The sequence below is a fragment of the Pelodiscus sinensis genome, chromosome 4 (assembly GCF_049634645.1).
Source record: "Pelodiscus sinensis isolate JC-2024 chromosome 4, ASM4963464v1, whole genome shotgun sequence".
Classification (NCBI taxonomy): domain Eukaryota; kingdom Metazoa; phylum Chordata; order Testudines; family Trionychidae; genus Pelodiscus; species Pelodiscus sinensis.
Window position 1 is genome coordinate 33,978,596 of NC_134714.1, and position 18,828 is coordinate 33,997,423.

An 18,828-nucleotide genomic window follows, 5' to 3' on the forward strand; every position below is an offset into this window, starting at 1 on the left:
ATTTACCTGTTTCATTTTTTTTACAGGGTCACATGGAAGGGGAAGTTTGGGGCCTTGCTACCCATCCTCATTTACCTATTTGTGCCACTGTAAGCGATGACAAAACCTTAAGAATATGGGATCTATCTCCTAGCCATTGTATGTTAGCTGTTCGCAAATTGAAAAAGGGTAAGATTCTAATATGAAAGCGATTGAACATTATCTAAATTAACACATATTAGCACTCTAAATACGCCAACCATAACTCCTGGATTTTATAGGACAGTCCCAAATTTAAATACGGTGTTCCCATCAAGTACTAAAATGTCCCAAAAAGCCCTGCTGCATCTGGCTCACAGAGAAGCAGCAAGCTAGAAATGGCTCTGTGCAGCGCCATTTCCCTTCCCCTGGCAGTCAGAGCCTCACAAAGACTCACCTCCTAGTGCAGCACAGCACAGCAGCAACGGTGTCCTCCCCACCCCTAGAGCATGTAGGCAGCTCCCTGCCTTAGCGCTTTGCGGGCAGGTAGCTGGAGTGGCTTCTGGTTGTGTGTGGTTTCCCGAGTTCCCCACGTTCCTGTTTGCCACCCCGTAACCCGTCCCTACCTCCTGCCCCACCACTGTGCGCTGTGCAACCTCCCACCTCCCTCCCTCTGTGGGACGCCTCTGTTGCTCAGGGTCCTTGTCTGGCTTTGCCACCTCCTCCCATATGCAGGCGGTCGCTTGTTCTTTGTTACAGTGTTCGCTACTCCTGGTGGCGGGCGGCTGGGTCCAAGGCAAAACGCTCTGAGGAGCCGCTCTTGGACCTTAGCACCTTGGAGCTTCAGCCTGAGTTCCAGGAAGAGCCGGGCATAGCCCTAGTTGGAGGTTCCGGGGTGTGCTCGCTCAGGCTCAGCAGGTGTACTACATGTGCTGTTGCTCTTTCTTCCCCCTGTCCCTCCCCATCCCTCTGAGGGAGTGGCAGCGCATGAAGTCACTTGCTTTACCACTGTCTGTGAGCCAGATCTGGTGAAGTCGAGGCTTTCTTCCCCTTCCCTCCCCCTCTATGCACCCTCCAAGCAGGAAGCTGGAGTTGGTGTTGCGCGTGCTCCCTACTGTGGGGGGAGGGAGGGACTGAGCTCCCTCCCCCTCCCCACCTCACTGGGGGAACAGCAGCATGCTATCCAGAAGCTTTCCATGCTAAAAGGGGGTGCAAAGCCAGGTAAGTTTCCCCCCTCATGCCCAGACCCCTACACCCTAATTCCCCACTTCCTGCCAATACCTTACACCCCAAGCTTGTTCCAAAACCCTCCCTTGCTCCTGCACCTCCCTCCTGGCCAGACACACTACCCTCAGCCTGCTTCTCCACCTTCCCTTGCTCCTGCACCCTACCCCTTTGCCAGACACTGCACCCTTCCTTGTTCCTGCTCCCTCCACCTGGCTAGACACTGTATTCCCAGCCTGCTTCTGCACCCCGCCCCTTCCCACTTGCTGGCAGCCCTGTCTTGCACACTGAATCCCTCACTTTTTGTCCCTACCCCAGAGCTTAAGGTTGTCCACAAAATCCACTAACTCCAGAACCCCAGATAAGTAAATCTTGGCTATGGGAAGCCCTGAACTTCAGTCTTCCCTGTCCCTTCCCTTTGCCTTGTAAGGCTGGAACACCAGAGGAGTGAGGTGTCTCAGTTTGGTGCCACATCGGTGAGGGATGGGGTTTTTTTGGAGGAGTTTTTTTTGCTTCTCACTTGTGTGATTCCCAACTGATTTTTCTGTGGGTCAGTGGCCTCTGACACAAAAAAGGTTTCCCAGCCCTGCCATAAATAAAGAAAACATTGAAATCTTTTATGTTGGACATAAATTAATATTTTACTTTTTTTAAAATGAAGTTTGATAAACTAACATGAGAATTAAAATGATTTACCTGTTTAATAATTTAAATTAAACCATTCTCCCTAGCTGCAGCACTAGCAAAATGGTTTGGGCATAATTATGTAATTAACAATGTGTTTCCATTAGCAACTGATGGTCCTCAGAAAGGTATACAATGAGCCAGGTGCTCCACAAGCCAAAAGTTTGAGAACCACTGAAATAGAAGCACCCTGAGCCTTTTCTCCCAAGAGACTGCCCTGGGCTCCCTGCTGTTCCACAAGAGCCCACAGAGATATCGGGTTTGTTACCGTGGTGGTGAAATCACTGTGTCACTCCTGTGTGGACGATGGACAGACTCTTTGTGAGTCTTTCTCATCCAAGAAGTTGTTGATTTAAACAGTGTGTTAAGATGCCACGTGAAAACACTTGGCGTGTCCACAGGGAGGCAGGATGTATTGTCTCTTTACAGAGAGAGTTGTCATGACTTTTGTGTCTGGGTAAACAAGTCCTTTGTAAGCTCTGATGAAGAGGTGAGATGTTTCACTTCCATTTTGAAGGGATTTGTTTTTCTGTCTTTGGCCTGCATGTTGCTTAGACCTGAATGGAGTTAGCTGTGACAACACATTTCTGAGTTATTCTAACACACAAAGTGAAATCCATGCTGAAGACCCATGCTAAAGATGCTGTGTCCAGTGAGAGAAAGTGCTGTTGTCAGAAGAAGTCAATTCAAAGTCTCTCCAAAGGGGATTCTTGGGTTTGTGGTGAGAAAGGTCAGCAGGCGTTCCTATTTTTGGTTCAGAAAATATGGCCACCATAACTCTAAATCAAGTGAATACAAATTCTGTGATAAAACAGATAGAAGCTGCAAGAAATATTTAAATTTAATAGCACTTCCTAAGATTGTTAGCAATTAAATGCCAGCTAATTTAAAATAAAGGATGAAGCCCCCCCAGCATTAAACCCATCATCTTTTATCTAGTATTGCAGACAGTTTTAAACAATGATTGGTTTTATGTAGCATATAAATTTTTGCTAAGGGTGTTTTCAGATGAAATCACAGCATTGATGCTGAACTTCTTTTTTTGTTGCTGTTTGGCATGATCATGATGTTACATCATTTTGTGAGGTATTTTTATTTTGTGTTTAATATTCGCATAATGATCTGCAGGGTAGTGTAGCTGACAGTTCTTCCAGTGGTGTCCCCATGGATGCTCCATCGTAGGTGTCGGGTCGTCCTACTGTTGCAGATCGGAGTTTTCTTGAGCAGTGGTCACCTGGACCACGCATGCACAGCATGTGCCCTGCACCGTTTGCACTCTTTTGATATCTTGTGCGGTCCAGATCCCATCAGTTCCTTCTTCATTGCCCACAGTCGCAGATGGAGCAAACCTTCTCTCCTCAGAGAAATCCTGTCAGGAATAGAATAGTTAGTTGTTTAGCCTTTTAGAATTACAGTTTTTCTTCTAGTTCTAATTGTTAGCATTCATTTTATTACTAAAAAAAAAAGAGAGGGTATGTCTACACTACCCCCCTAGTTCGAACTAGGGGGGGTAATGTAGTCATACGGAGTTGCAAATGAAGCCCGGGATTTGAATTTCCCGGGCTTCATTTGCATAAAGCCGGCCGGCGCCATTTTTAAATGCCGGCTAGGTCGGACCCCGTGCCGCGTGAAGCCTAATCCGAACTAGCTAGTCAGTGCCGCGTGTAGCCGCGCGGCATGGGGTCCGACCTAGCCGGCATTTAAAAATGGCGCCGGCCGGTTTTATGCAAATGCCTGGGAAATTCAAATCCCGGTCTTCATTTGCAACTCCGTATGACTACATTACCCCCCCTAGTTTGAACTAGGGGGGTAGTGTAGACATATCCAGAGAGAGTTCATTAGTTAGTACATTGTGCAATTAGCCATGCCAGGCTCTCCCGGCTTTAAGAAGTGCACCAGATGCTGTGACGCCATGCCAGCTTCGGACGGTCATGCCGAGTGTATCAAGTGCCTCGGCGAGGTCCATGTGCCTCAAAAATGTGTCCACTGCGCCAAGTTGACTGTTAGGGCACGTAAGGACAGGGAGATGAGATTAAAAATTATTTTATTTGACAAAGCGCTTCACCTGCTGGAGCATTCTCATACAGTTTCTAGTCCTCGGACTCCTAGAGTGGAGAAAAAAAGGCCATTTTGCCAGAGTTGGCTCCAGCTCGAAAAAGAGCCTCATCAGCTCAGTCTTTACCTTCAGCGCAAGTAAGTGTTGGTGATAAGCCCAGCATGTCAGGCTCAGTGGCGCCCAAACATGAGTCGCTTTCAGAGCCGAAATCATGACAAAAATCACAACAGTCCGCTGTTCAGCACTGCTGGTGACCGCACCATGTATAGCAGTACCAACAACATTGGCACCTTCTGTGTTGGAACCATAAACGAACATACCAGCAACCTTGGCACCAGTGACTCCCAGGCCAACAACCTCGGCACCAACCAGCATGGCACCGACCAGCTCAGCACGGGTGTCTTTGGCACCATATGCCTCGTCCAGCCCTGTGGTGATGAAGAAAGCACCTCATAAATCTTCCTCTGTCAGATCAGTGAGCCTGGGACGTGCTTACCATCTGACGTGCTTACCATCACAGTCTTCCTCACCACCATCTCCATATTCTCCTCAAATAATAATGGATGACAGGGGTCGCATCCCACATGAACAAGCTTGGCACCATGCGCCTAGGTACCGTTTATCACCGTCCCCTTATACAAGATACCTACCTCATTCTCCTCCTCCTTCTTCAAGGAGATCACCACGTTCACCCCATTCCCCTCATCTACCACCACATCATTTGGTGTACTACAAAAGCGGTGTGTCATCTCAGCACATTTCACCTGTCCGTTTTTACCACAGATGACATAGTCCAAAATACTACAGATATCACTTTCAGCATGACTCAGCCCATCATTGCTATCATCATTCTGAATACCACTATCCTTCAGTTACCCAATCTCCCGTGCTCCCTGTTTCCCCACAGTCTTCACATAGTCTGGGAGTAGCAGTGTCACCACCTCTACAGCTCATCATTCAGAACCAGAGGAAGGTCAACTCTCTGAGGTCGGAGAGCACCCACAAGACATATAACCGGCCAATCAGTCATAGTCATCCCCTGACGAAGCAGTAATACCTGGTGACCAGTCCCCTCCTGACGATGTGAGGCAGTTTCAGGAACTTTTCAAAAGGGTGGCTGCATCTCAGGACATCACATTAACTGAGGTACCTGACAAACAACACAGGCTCCTTAAAAAAGCTCCAGCCCTCACAACGGGGAAAAGTTGCAATCCCCATAGATGACGCCATCATGGAGGCTGCCGATGAGATATGGCAGACACCAGCTTTGGCAACCCCAACTAACAAAAGAGCTGACAAACAATATTTCATGCCTCCAAAGGGAGCTGATTTCTTATTTTCCACCCTCAACCAAATTCATTAGTCATTGATGCTACTCAACACAGAGCCAAATTACGACAATATAAGAACACGATGGATAAGGATAATAACCGTGTGGATCTGTTTAGGAGAAAGCTTTATTCTTCAGCTACCTTACTCCTGCATATAGCAAACTATGCAGCGCTACTCTCCAATCATAACTTTGATAACGACATGAAGTTGACCTCTCTCTTAGAACACCTGCCAGACTCTAAAAGACCCATATTAAAAGCCATAGTTCAGGAGGGCTATGCCTCCTCCAGAACAGCATTCCCAGTAAGTGCTAGATGTTGCTGACATAGCAGCCAGAGCTACTGCGACATCAGTAGTTATGAGGAGAGCCTCCTGGTTACAATCTGTGGGGATTCCTCATGAGCATCAGTCGAAGGTGGAAGATCTCCCTTTCAACAAGCAAAAATTATTTGCTGAGAAGACGGATGACATGCTGCATTCCAGCAAAGACTCTAGAACAACATTGCGTACACTTGGGATGTATACTACTTCCCCATTCTGCCGTAAATAATACACTCCATATCAAAAGCAGCAGGAGTTCTCCTACTCCAGATACCAATAACGCTCTTTTGATCAATCAAGGAGCAAACAACACCCATAGAGGAACCTCCCATAGGGCATTCGTAATACCGACAACCAGGTGAACAAGCAGCAGGTTTGACCTGTTGTTCGAGGGTCTGCAAAATCTCCCCATCTCGCACAAAACATCACACCCTGCTTTGACCTTCCACCACCATCTGAGGCCTTTTCATCATCGCTGGGCAGCCAGCACATTGGACTGTTGGGTCCTCGAGATAATAACATCCAGGTACACCGTCCCCTTTACCTTGCTTCCCCGTCCCTCTTCAGGGACCCCTCTCACAAAGACCTATTAAAACAGGAGGTACAACAAATGCTCAGTATAGGAGTAGTGGAAATAATCCCAGAGGGCTTCAGAGGCAAGGGGTTCTACTCCCATTATTTTCTCATACCAAAAAAGATGGGAGGATGGTGACCTATTTTGGATCTCCGCAAATTGAATCGATATCTTCAAAAGCAATGATTCAAAATGGTTACCCTAGCTTCAATAATCCCAGTATTAGAGAAGGGAGACTGGTTTGCCTCCCTCGACCTGAAGGATGCCTATTTTCACATAACTATTCACCTCATGCACAGACGGTTCCTATGTTTTGTGGTGTGTACAGCTCACTACCAATACCGAGTACTACCATTCAGGCTTTCATCGTCACCAAGAGTGTTTTTAAAGACGTTAGGCATTGTCTCAGCCTATCTTCACAGATAAGCCGTGATTATATTCCATACCTCAACAATTGTTTGGTAAAAGGTCCATCAGAACTGGAGACACAGCGAATGGTGGCAACAACCAGGCAAACATTTGATCTCTTGGGTCTTATTCTCAATGCACAGAAGTCAACACTACAACCTACACGAACTCTAGAATTCATAGGTGCCAAGCTGGATTCCGTATCTGCAAGAGCATACCTCCCTATGCAAACATTCCAAGCAATCCAAGAATTGGTTACTACTGTTACTCTGAGCCCCAAAGTTCCCATACTTACCTATCTCCAGCTTATGGGTAACTTGGCTGCTACAACCTATGTGGTCGACCACACCCATTTACATGTTCGATGTCTTCAACACTGGCTTGCAACACTATACACCCATCACAAGAGACAAGTGCACAGACTGGTCTCCCCTCCACTTAATGTCTTAAACTCTCTTACATGGTGGATCAATCCCTGCAATCTTCTAGAAGGCGTACCATTTCATCAGGAACAACCATCCGTTCATATAACTACTGATGCGTCCGTCATCCCATGGGGAGCCCACATGAGTGCTATATCAATGCAAGGATGGTGGACCTCACAAGAGGCTACTTTTTATATCAATTAATTGGAACTCAGAGCTGTGTTCAATGCATGCAAGCATTTTGTTACACACATTCAAGGCACGTTCCACGAGGCGTACAGATAGTGCGGAATGGCTTGCTAGTTCGAACTATCTAGCCCGTGCCGCGTGTAGCTGCGCGGCACGGGGTTCGAACGAGCCGGCATTTAAAAATGGCGCCAGCCGGCTTATGCAAATGAAGCCCGGGAAATTCAAATCCCGGGCTTCATTTGCAAGTGCGGTATGCCTACATTACCACCCTAGTTCGAACTAGGGTGGTAGTGTAGACATACCCCAGCAGATTACAAAAAGAGGTAATTGATTAAAAAAATTGCCTAGTTTGTTTATGCAACAAACTCTCCTTTCCTTATGATTGACAACTCACACTTTATTAACGTGGTTCAGTTACTAAGACCATGATACAGTCCATCTAACTAAGCAGATGTTGCAGCAAATTGCTGACTAAAGTGTATGAAAGAGAAATTGAGCAGTGTGCAAAAAGTCTAGAAGGTAAAATTGTTAATTTGAGTCTTGATGGGTGGAGCAACATCCACAATGATCTTGTATTATGTGCTTGTGTGACAACAGAAGAAGGGAATGTCTTCCTTACAGAAACAATTGATACATCAGAAAATGCACATACAGTAGAATACTTAGAAGTATCAGTAAAAGTTATAACAAATTGAAAAAATTCAAAATGTCTAGTACACCGTTTGGTCACAGACAATGCTGCAACTGTATCCTAGATGAGAAGAAATTTAGAAGAGAGTGGCGAGAGTCCCATGTTAATAACATACGGTTACAGTGCTCATTTGATGCACCTCATAGCCAGAGTCTTAAGTGTTCCAGAAATAAAAGCTAATGTTGAAATTGCAAAATATTTCTGAAACAACTGCTTTGCAGCAGCTGCTCTGAAAAAAAATGGGAGGAACCATGTTAACTCTTTCATAAGATTTGTGATGGAGCTCAGTAATGGACTGTTTTGAGCACTATATCAAGAACTGGCCTAATCTGATGACACTTGGTGAACAAAATCATGAAAAATGGATGGAACTGTCACAGCCAAAGTTCTCAACGTTGCTCTTAAGAAAAATGTTGAACACATGACGAGTACCATGATGCCTATTTCTGTACCCTTGAACAAAATGCATGGAAATAGCTGTTTTATTGCTGATACTGTTGAAATTTGGAAGGAACTGAGTGAGATCTTAAAAAGAGAAATATGCAATGACAGAGTTAAATTATAAGCATTTTTTAAAAAAAGAATGGGACAAGCACTATCTCCTGTTGATTTTCTTGCAAATATTCTCAATACTCTGTACCAGGGTCATACCTTAACTGCTGAAGAAGAGGAGTTGGCTATGACATGGGCATCCAGCACTTCCATAATGCCAACTATATTAAACTTCAGAGCAAAGGGTGAACCATTCAAGAAATATATGTTTACTGATGATGTTTTAAAGAAAGTCACACCAGCGAACTGGTGGAAGTCACTTAAGCACTTGGATTCAGAGACTGGTGAAGTGATAATCTCACTTTTAACAGCAGTAGCTTTTTCTGCCAGTGTAGAAAGAATATTTTCTTCCGTTGGACTAATTCATTTCAAATTGATAAATTGTTTGGGACATGAATAATTAGGAAAGCTTGTTTTGCTTTTCTAGATTATGAATGAACAAGAAAATGAAGGTGAAGATGATTGAGTTAGCTGCAGAAGTCAATATTTTAAGTTTCTCATTTTGGCCTGGCTGACATAGTCAATTTAATTTTGGGGTTTTAAAAAAATATTTCATTTCACTATTTTAGTAAAAAGCAATTTTAACAAAAACAAACCTGATATATAAAAAACTTGAATGTTTAACTAAATTCAATATTCATATTCTTGCTTTGTTAAAATGTTATATGTTTGCTGTTATATGTTTCTTGCATGGCAAGAAGAAGTTCCAGAATACATAATGTTGTTTTTGTTAAATAAAACAGTTTAAATATCTGTCTTGTGATGTTGGACTCCTCATACAGCATGGCAAGAAAATTCTGCAAATATTAATACTTTACCTGTTGAATCTGAGATAGATATTTCTGAAGTCATTGGAAGGTGAACTGTTTCAATTACCTTTAATAAATGAAATAACCATTCATTCATTTTCTGATATAACTGTAATGTGAAACATTTTCAAAATAAATCACTGTTAAAAATGTGTAGTATGTACCTTCTAAAAATGAAACCTACATCTAATTCTGAGTTGTGAAGAGTATGTATAGCGAGAACAATCCACAAGAATGCACGTTCATGTAGAAAACCATGATTAAATCGTGTCTTCCTGAATAGTGATTTAAATAATGATTTACATCTAATCCACCCTGCTGACAGAGAATCCTCTTTGGACACACTTTCCCCATGTACAGATAAAAGCACATCATCAGTACCCAGTCTACAATTCACGAAGTTTCACTGCCAGTGCCCTGGTGGGTGCCTCACTAGCAGATCACTGGCCCAACTGGGACCCTTGTTTTTTTTTTTTTTCTGGTCCTTAGACCTGGCTGCCACTACTCCTACTCAGTACCTTCTCTGATACAGGCTACTTCTCCTTTCTGCTCAGCACCAAAACCAGATTCTGGCACCAACCCCCAATACTCAAGACCAGTGAGTATAGTCAAAGCATAGGGAAAGTAAGGAGCCACTCTTCCAATGAAAACCTCCTCCTCATCTTCAGTCAGATGAGGCTATTGCACATCCTCAGGATGATTCTAGGGCACCCCAGGAGCTTCTGAAGCAGGTTACTTCAATCTTGGGCTTGGAGATTAAGGAGCTCAAAGAGACATTGCACAGCCTTATTGAACGGAGTTGCTACAACCAGGGTATCAAAGTAGCACCACCCATTAATGCGTCAATGATGGGTCCAGTTAAGGCCCTATAGTAGATTCCTTCTTTCTGGTCCACACTTCAAAGATAGCAGAGAAGAAGTATTTATTATGTGCCAGCAAGCAGGTTCAATTATCTATTCCCACACTTTCCACCACGTAAACAAAAAGGGACAAGTGAGGCCAGGCAAATGCTACCGTGACACAAAAGGATGTTAAGAACCTGGACCTTTTTGAAAAAGGGGTTTATTCCACAGATAACATCCAGCTGCATATTTCTAATCAATAGGCTTTTCTGGGGATATAAGATTTTAATCTATGGAACTCCCTGACCAAGATCAAAGTTTTTGCACTCTCAAGAGGCAAGGCAGGAATTTGATCGAAACAAAATCTTTGCTTCTAATATACTGAAAAAAAAAGTTACTAATCTTTTGTAACTGTAGTTCTTCGAGATGTTACTTATGTCCATTACATGCTGGGTGGGTGTGGCCCACTGGAGATTTTTCACTTAGTGGTATCTGTAAAATCCCATAAAATCCTGTTTAATTAGTTAACTAGTTAAACATTAAGTTCAGTGGTTAACTGATTAATCGGGACAGGCGAGGGGACAACTGCAGCCAGGCTGGAGTGCCCCTAACTGCAGTGCACTGGAGCCAGGCCCACCACAGTCAGAGGTTGCTTTGCCTGGGCTGGAGTGCCCCTGGCCTGAGGCGCGCCGGGGCTAGACCAACTATGGACAGGGGCTTCTCTGGCCAGACTGAAGAGCCTCTGCCAGTGGTGCGTCAGTCCTGGGTCTGTTCCGGATAACAATCCTAATAGTAATATGAAAAATAACAATATTTATCTTTGCACTGATTACTAATGTAAAATAAATATTGAGATCAGTAAAAAATTCAATTTATAAAAATAAATGTAATGCAAATGTAAAGTTGTACCTCTGCTTATCCAGTAACAGAGTCTGTGTACTTTCATAGAAGTGGGTCTGTATTATCTCTGGTGTTCTTTCTGGCAAGAAATTTGTGGCTTATATAGGACTACAGAACTAATTTTTCTTAAATTTTGGACAAATAGGTAAAATAGAAATGGAAAATTAAGGAATAAGTATATAGTTCCTATGTGCGTCTCTTCTAGGTGGAAGATGCTGCTGCTTTTCTCCTGATGGAAAGGCATTGGCTGTAGGTCTCAATGATGGAAGTTTCTTGATGGTGAATGCAGACACTCTGGAGGATCTAGTCTCCTTCCACCACAGAAAGGATGTTATTTCAGAGATTCGATTTTCTCCTGGTGAGTGATACATTAAGGTGATAATTATCAAATCCAACGTAATTATCAAAGTTTGAGCTAAACTTCATATTTGTGCATGCACATTGGGATTTTTTTGTTCACTGAGAACAGACGTGTGTTTCTCCATAATTGTATCAAATCAATTTTTAGCATGTGTTAAAGATTATTTTGCATAGCTATAAAACCTCGATAGTGTTCCTTTATGCACTCTATGGAAATCTGAAAAGAAACAAATTGGACATAAATGTAATTCTTCATCTCTTGTGGACATTCTGGAGCTCTTTCCAAAGAACAGGAAATTTAAGATTTGTTCTCCTGTTTTACATGTATTAGTATTTAGTAAATGGAATCAATGTTATCATTTGATATTTCTTGGCAATATTGCATATTTTGTAGCGTAAGGGCAGGATTATCAGAAGAGCTCAGCTCATATTTAGGTACATAAATGTAACAATTAGATTATCAAGTGATCCGTTCCCATCGCAGATAATAAGAGCAGCTGTGTGCTGTGAGCTCTGGAAAATTTGGCACTCGAATTAACTACAGATCACTGCAAAATAGTCTCTGTGGCAGTTTACACTATGTAGCTTCATGAAATTTACTCATAGCTTTTGAAATCATTTTATTTCAAATGTCATTAATGCATTAGAGTCAGATTTTCAAAAATGTTCAGCACCTCTGACAGGGGCCAGCTTTTTGGAAGAGCTCAGCTTCCATTTAGAAACCCATCTTTATAGCCCTAGACGTTACCACCACCTCAGTGGAAGCAGTCTTGTTATCTGTAGGTATAGATTGATGCAGTTCATGTTGAAAAATATCATACAAATACTGCCCTGGTCTTACCTCAAACTTAATATTACACATGCCATTCTTTGTGAAGGAAAGAATGGTTGGAGTTCCCGATTTTCATTTCTGATTGTTCCTTAAAAATAAGTGGTTATATTTGCACTCTACACCAGGTTGTAAGGCTAAACACTGCACACCCAGCTAGGAGGGGTATAACTAACATTGAAGACCAGTGGCTCTCAACCTTTCCAGACTACTGTATCCCTTTCAGGATCTGATTTGTTTTGCATACCCCAAATTTTACCTCACTTAAAAACTACTTGCATACAAAATCAGACATAAAAATACAAAAGTGTCATTGGAGCTGGGATAGAAGTTTGGGTTTTATTTTTGATACTTTTATGTCCTTACTAATATATGTGAGCAAAGATCAAAGATATGGTGTTTGCTTCTGCCTAACTGCGGGGAAACATAAAAAACACTAAGAGGCAGAGAAAAGGTGACCCTGGCTGAAATATAACCTCACACCTTACCCCTCTCATGGAGTACAAAAAAGCTGCCAAACCCCCCAGATATAACACCATCTAAAATAGAACATGGCCATAAACTGTAAGGGGTGGGCCTAACGGCATGCACTGCAGGTGTAAGTATGCCTGCTAAGAAAGGGGAGGAGGAGATGATAAGCTCTGGCATGCATAGCTATGGATATGCTTGCTTGATTAACCCTAGTGAAGATCACAATGGTTGTCTGTTTTCTGTCTGTTTGACAAGAACCACGCAAAAGGTAAGGAAAGCCCTTACACAGACTGTTAATGAAAATTTGCTTATGCTCTCATTTTTACTATGTAATTATAAAGTAATTCAATTGGAATATAAAAATTTCTCATACATTTCAATGTATGTTTAGAGCAGTATAAACAAGCCATTGTCTGTATGAAATTTTAATTTGTAGTGAAACTTGCAACTGTTTTTTGTGTAACCTGTTGAGACCCACTGGTGTAGATGGTGAGGGACTGATTGGGTAAATAGAGTGCATGCCTGAACCCTTGGGTATGTATACCCTACACATGTGCTATACATGCCCAAACAGTGCACCCCCATTTACACTGCCCTTTTAGCAGTATAGTATCTTGCTGCATCCTCCTTGCCTGAGCCTTTCTTCATCACAGTGAAAGGCTCCAGCAGTGGGGAACAGCTGGAGCCATGCAGTGAATATGGATACAGTTTGCCTTTTTTCTGCAATAGGTAGCTACAACTACACTAGATGCCACCACAAGTATAGATAAGGTCTATGATATTTTTGGCTGTTCTCTCATATGGATACTAATTTGTCAGGGGCTGACTGCAAATTACCACATTTATTTCACAAAGAGCTGGAAATTGAATTAAATTCCAAAAAGGTCCAAAAAGTCAAAGGGTAATAGCTTATCTACTAATGCTTAGAACACTGAAATGATTGAAAAATGTCTTATGTTCTCACTAAATCATTTTAGGTGCTGGAAAATACTTAGCGGTGGCATCATGTGACAGCTTTGTAGACATCTACAATGTAATGAGTAGTAAGCGAGTAGGAATCTGCAAGGGTGCCTCCAGTTACATAACACACATGGACTGGGACATCAGAGGTAAGTAATAATCTGCAAATCTAAATTACAACCGAAAGATTAGAGTATAGGTACAATTTTCAAAAGTACCTAAATTCTATTGTCAAAAGTCATGTAAGCATGTAGGGCCTTAAATTTAATTGGAAGTCAACAGGTTATACTCTGTGTTTGAATGAAGCATAATCTGCATGCTTAAGTTATCTCACACAACTAGAACACGAATTTATGATGCTAGTGACAGATTCATTTCCTCACTTAAGTAAGGATGCAGATGTTATGTGGTAAAAATACCCAGCTAGATATCAATTATAGCAGTGGTGGGCACCCTGAGATCAGAAGCCACATGCAGCCCATCAAGGTTCTGTGTGTGGCCCACGAGACATTTTGTTTACCATTTCCCATGCAGATTCTGCTGGTTTTCATCATCATAGGGTTTTCCCGTGATGGTATTATAAAAGTGACGTAAATTTAAAGCAAGGGCACATAAAGTGAGGTGTGTGCCGATTGCACACAACATTGTGAGAACTGCACTCTTCCTCTGCATCGAATCAAAGTGCTACTATGGTTTAATCGGTATACCCTGCAAATTCTAGGTTCGCAAGCTCAATTAGCAAAACTACCTTATCACAGAAGACCATCTTGGTTATGACACTCTTGTGACCCATTGAGAGGGAGGGTCACTCGTGTGGCGTGCACACAAATCTAGGTTGTCCCCAGTTGTACTGCAGCAATTTAGACACCTATACAGAATGCAATTTGATGAAGTAAGATAAAAGTTCTGTCTAGATTCTTATTTGTCTTGCAATTTATGTATTGTTTGATTTCTACCTTCTGAGCAAAGTATTGTTGCATCTCTTTTCCAAAAAAACAGATCCATGCTTTGTCTCACATGTGGAAGAATGATTTTTTTCTGCAGTAAATGCATGATTAATTTAAAAATGAATTTAGTGGAAAGAATAATTTGTGGGAAATTGATAACAGAAAATTTCCAAATGGGCATTTGTACAGTGAAGCTGAATTTCCTTTTTGGTGTTAACATACTGGCATGTAATGTATATATTTTACAGGGAAGCTTTTACAAGTCAACACTGGTGCTAAAGAGCAACTGTTCTTTGAAGCTCCTCGAGGGAAAAGACAGACAATTCCTAGTTTGGAGGTAGGAAAGTAACTTTAGCTGCAGCCTGAAAGAGTTGCAATATAAAATATAGCAGCAAAGAATGAAGCTTAATACTACATGCTTATCTGTCTTCTAGAAGGAAATGTTATTTATTTACTGTTCTTTGTTGTCCATTAATTCTACAGAATATTTTTGTGAATGTTTCATCTAAATAATATCGTTAACAGAATTTACATAAAAAATGTCTTATTCTCCTCCTGTTTGTGTCATTTAGATGTGTGTCTAACTATTTGGAAAATAGTGTGTAAATACAATAATACATTTTGAAATAAAAATATTTTGTTTTGTTTGAGATCAGATTGATGAAAAATGGCTCAGGATAAGTATGCTGTATCACAAATAGGTTGTTTTATAGATTGAAAAGATTGGCTGGGCATCATGGACAAGTGTTCTGGGCTCTTGCTGTGAAGGAATCTGGCCAATAATTGGGGAAGTCACAGATGTAACAGCTTCATGCCTCACCAGCGATAGTAAAGTCTTGGCCACAGGAGATGATTTTGGGTTTGTTAAGCTTTTCCGATTCCCTGCAAAAGTAAGTAAGTTTCTAACTGTGGTATTAGAAGACTAGTGAAATTGTTTATGCCACCGCTTACAAAAATTATCGCTCCATATAGAGCATAATAATGCTGTTAAATTATTGTCACCATGATCAGTTAGGGAAATAAGTATGAAAATGTAACCTGTAGTACATTAAACTGTGAAATATATTTATGTCATCGCATAGTTCTTCATTTGTTAGTATTATACCATTCAAGTGGTGTCAGCAGTTCACATGCTTATAGTATTTTATATGAAGTTTAACAACTGCTATATAATACTAAACTGTGATACTAAATTCTATATTTAGTACTAAATTCTATATTTAATATTCTTATGCACAGTTCTTAAGTGCTTGTTCAGGTCCATTCCAGTGTGGTATGTGCTCTCTGTGAGCACTGCTGCTTGAAAGCTTTTTCCTCAGTGCTGTCCATTAAGTAAGCTCTGGTGCCCCCTGGAGTCAAAAGCTCATGGTGCTGGTAGAAAGGGCCTCATGGCCCTCTCAGTTCCTTCTTACCATCCCTGGAACTACTTTGTCTTCATGTTCACAAATACTCCTCAGTGGACTTTTGTTTCTAATTTGCTGTATATATAGTTACTATTATTATAGTTAGGCTTTAATTGCTAGAACAGTTTGTTAGGTTAACAAACCCCACATTATGCAGTTAATCCCTGCCCAAAATTGGAAGATACCTCCATGGTTTAAGCCTTGTGGTTTTTGCCACAAACCTATGCTATTAAGTAACTCCCATTCCAACTGGCTGGAGAAAACTCTGGTGCAGAAGCATTGCAAGAACGTTATACCCCACAACAACAAAAAATGGGTGTTACACTCATAGAAATAGAACTATCACGATCTTACTTGAGAGGTAAGGTAATATGCAGGGCTCGACAAATGCACTCACCCGCTCGCCCGTGGCAAGTAGATTTTTCCAGCTGGCGAGTGCAGGGGTGGACTGGCCCGGTGGGCCGTTGTGACGGGCTGGCCGAAGCCCGCACTATGGGTGGCGCAGCCCCATCCAATCCGCCAGCCGACGGAGGAGCACAGCGCTGCTGGGAAGGGGGAAGTGCGGCAATTCTTCCCACCGGGCGCCTGCGTGCAGCTCTGGCGCAAGGAGGCGGGGAGGGATGCCAGGACACTGGCGTTACCTGGCACCGCTGATTTTAAAGGGCCGTGGCCGCTCGGTTCTGGACGCATGTCCCTGGGAGCTGGCTGTGGTGCGCGGAACAGCCAGGGCCCGTCCCGCTGGCTTCAGTCCTGCCACGGCCCCAGCCCCCCTTTGTCTCCGTGCCGCCCATTCCCCACGCCTCCCCTGCACCCCGGATTCCCTGCTCTTCCTCTTCCCTGCGACCCTTTGGCTCTGCCCCACCCTTACACCCCGCACCCTGCTCCCCCCGATCCCTGTTCCCCCAGCTCTGTGCTGCCCATTCCCTGCACTGCCCCTAGACCCCGATCCCTCTGCCCCTCCCGTTCCCCGCATCCCATTCAAATCCCCACTTCATTTGCAATAGCGATGTGCCTAATCTACATCCCTCTGTCGGCAGAGGCGTGTAGTTGAGACACACCCAAAGGTTCCAAGAGCTATCAGTAGATCCCGATCTAGTGGTTGGTGAGTACTGCTTTACACACACACAGCCACATTCACACTTTTAAATGAGATTGCATAGACACATGGAGTTAAAGAAGTACAAAGTTTGAAATGGGGTTTCATTTACAATATGGAGTCACTTTAGTTACAATGTATTAACAGTTTAAAATAGAGTTTCAGTTACAATATATAAAAAGTTACAAAAAATTTCTCAAAGGCAATTCTTAACAGGTTGCTAACAAATTAATCCAAATCCCATTCATAAAAATTGGGCTGCATTTCATGAAGTTACATAATCATAGAATCATAGAATAATAGGACTGGAAGGGACCTCAAGAGGTCATCGAGTCCAGCCCCCCGCCCTCAAGGCAGGACCACGCTCCGTCTACACCATCCCTGACAGATGTCTATCTAACCTGTTCTTAAATATCTCCAGAGAGGGAGATTCCACCACCTCCCTTGGCAATTTATTCCAATATTTGACCACCCTGACAGTTAGGAATTTTTTCCTAATGTCCAATCTAAACCTCCCCTGCTGCACTTTAAGCCCATTACTCCTTGTCCTGTCCTCAGAAACCAAGAGGAACAAATTTTCTCCTTCCTCCTTGTGACACCCTTTTAGATATTTGAAAACCGCTATCATGTCCCCTCTTAATCTTCTTTTTTCCAAACTAAACAAGCCCAGTTCATGAAGCCTGGCTTCATAGGTCATGTTCTCTAGACCTTTAATCATTCTTGTCGCTCTTCTCTGTACCCTTTCCAATTTCTCCACATCTTTTTTGAAATGTGGCGCCCAGAACTGTACACAGTACTCCAGCTCAGGCCTAACTAGTGCAGAGTAGAGCGGCAGAATGACTTCACGAGTTTTGCTTACAACACACCTGTTGATACAACCTAGAATCATATTTGCTTTTTTTGCAACAGCGTCACACTGTTGACTCATATTCAACTTGTGGTCCACTATGACCCCTAGATCCCTTTCTGCCATGCTCCTTCCTAGACAGTCGCTTCCCATCTTGTATGTATGGAACTGATTGTTCCTTCCTAAGTGGAGCACTTTGCATTTCTCTTTATTAAACCTCATCCTGTTTACCTCTGACCATTTCTCTAACTTGCTAAGGTCATTTTGAATTATGTCCCTATCCTCCAAAGAAGTCGCAACCCCACCCAGTTTGGTATCATCTGCAAACTTAATAAGCGTACTCTCTATCCCAATATCTACATCATTGATGAAGATATTGAACAGTACAGGTCCCAAAACAGACCCTTGAGGAACTCCACTTGTTATCCCTTTCCAGCAGGATTTAGAACCGTTAACAACAACTCTCTGACTACGGTTATCCAGCCAATTATGCACCCACCTTATCGTGGCCCTATCTAAGTTATATTTGCCTAGTTTATCAATAAGAATATCATGCAAGACCGTATCAAATGCCTTACTAAAGTCTAGGTATATGACATCCACTGCTTCTCCCTTATCCACAAGGCTCGTTATCTTATCAAAGAAAGCTATCAGATTAGTTTGGCATGACTTGTTCTTCACAAACCCATGCTGGCTATTCCCTATCACTTTATTACCTTCCAAGTGTTTGCATATGATTTCCTTAATTACCTGCTCCATTATCTTCCCTGGGACAGATGTTAAACTGACCGGTCTATAGTTTCCTGGGTTGTTTTTATTCCCCTTTTTATAGATGGGCACAATATTTGCCCTTTTCCAGTCTTCTGGAATCTCCCCTGTCTGCCATGATTTTTCAAAGATCATAGCTAAAGGCTCAGATACCTCCTCTATCAGCTCCTTGAGTATCCTGG

The 18,828-nt window shown here is 42.6% G+C and overlaps 1 protein-coding gene across 5 annotated transcripts in view; it reads left to right on the plus strand.

Moving 5' to 3' along the window:
* The window catches only part of EML5 (EMAP like 5), a 315,990-nt gene that overhangs the window by 170,791 nt on the left and 126,371 nt on the right, over positions 1-18,828 (plus strand). For all 5 annotated transcript variants that reach the window (XM_075926737.1, XM_075926739.1, XM_075926736.1 and 2 more), the window contains exons 21-25: positions 27-168; positions 11,171-11,323; positions 13,603-13,734; positions 14,781-14,869; positions 15,246-15,422. In XM_075926737.1, the coding sequence (XP_075782852.1) occupies positions 27-168; positions 11,171-11,323; positions 13,603-13,734; positions 14,781-14,869; positions 15,246-15,422 (693 nt within the window). The remainder of the gene's footprint in view (positions 1-26; positions 169-11,170; positions 11,324-13,602; positions 13,735-14,780; positions 14,870-15,245; positions 15,423-18,828) is intronic.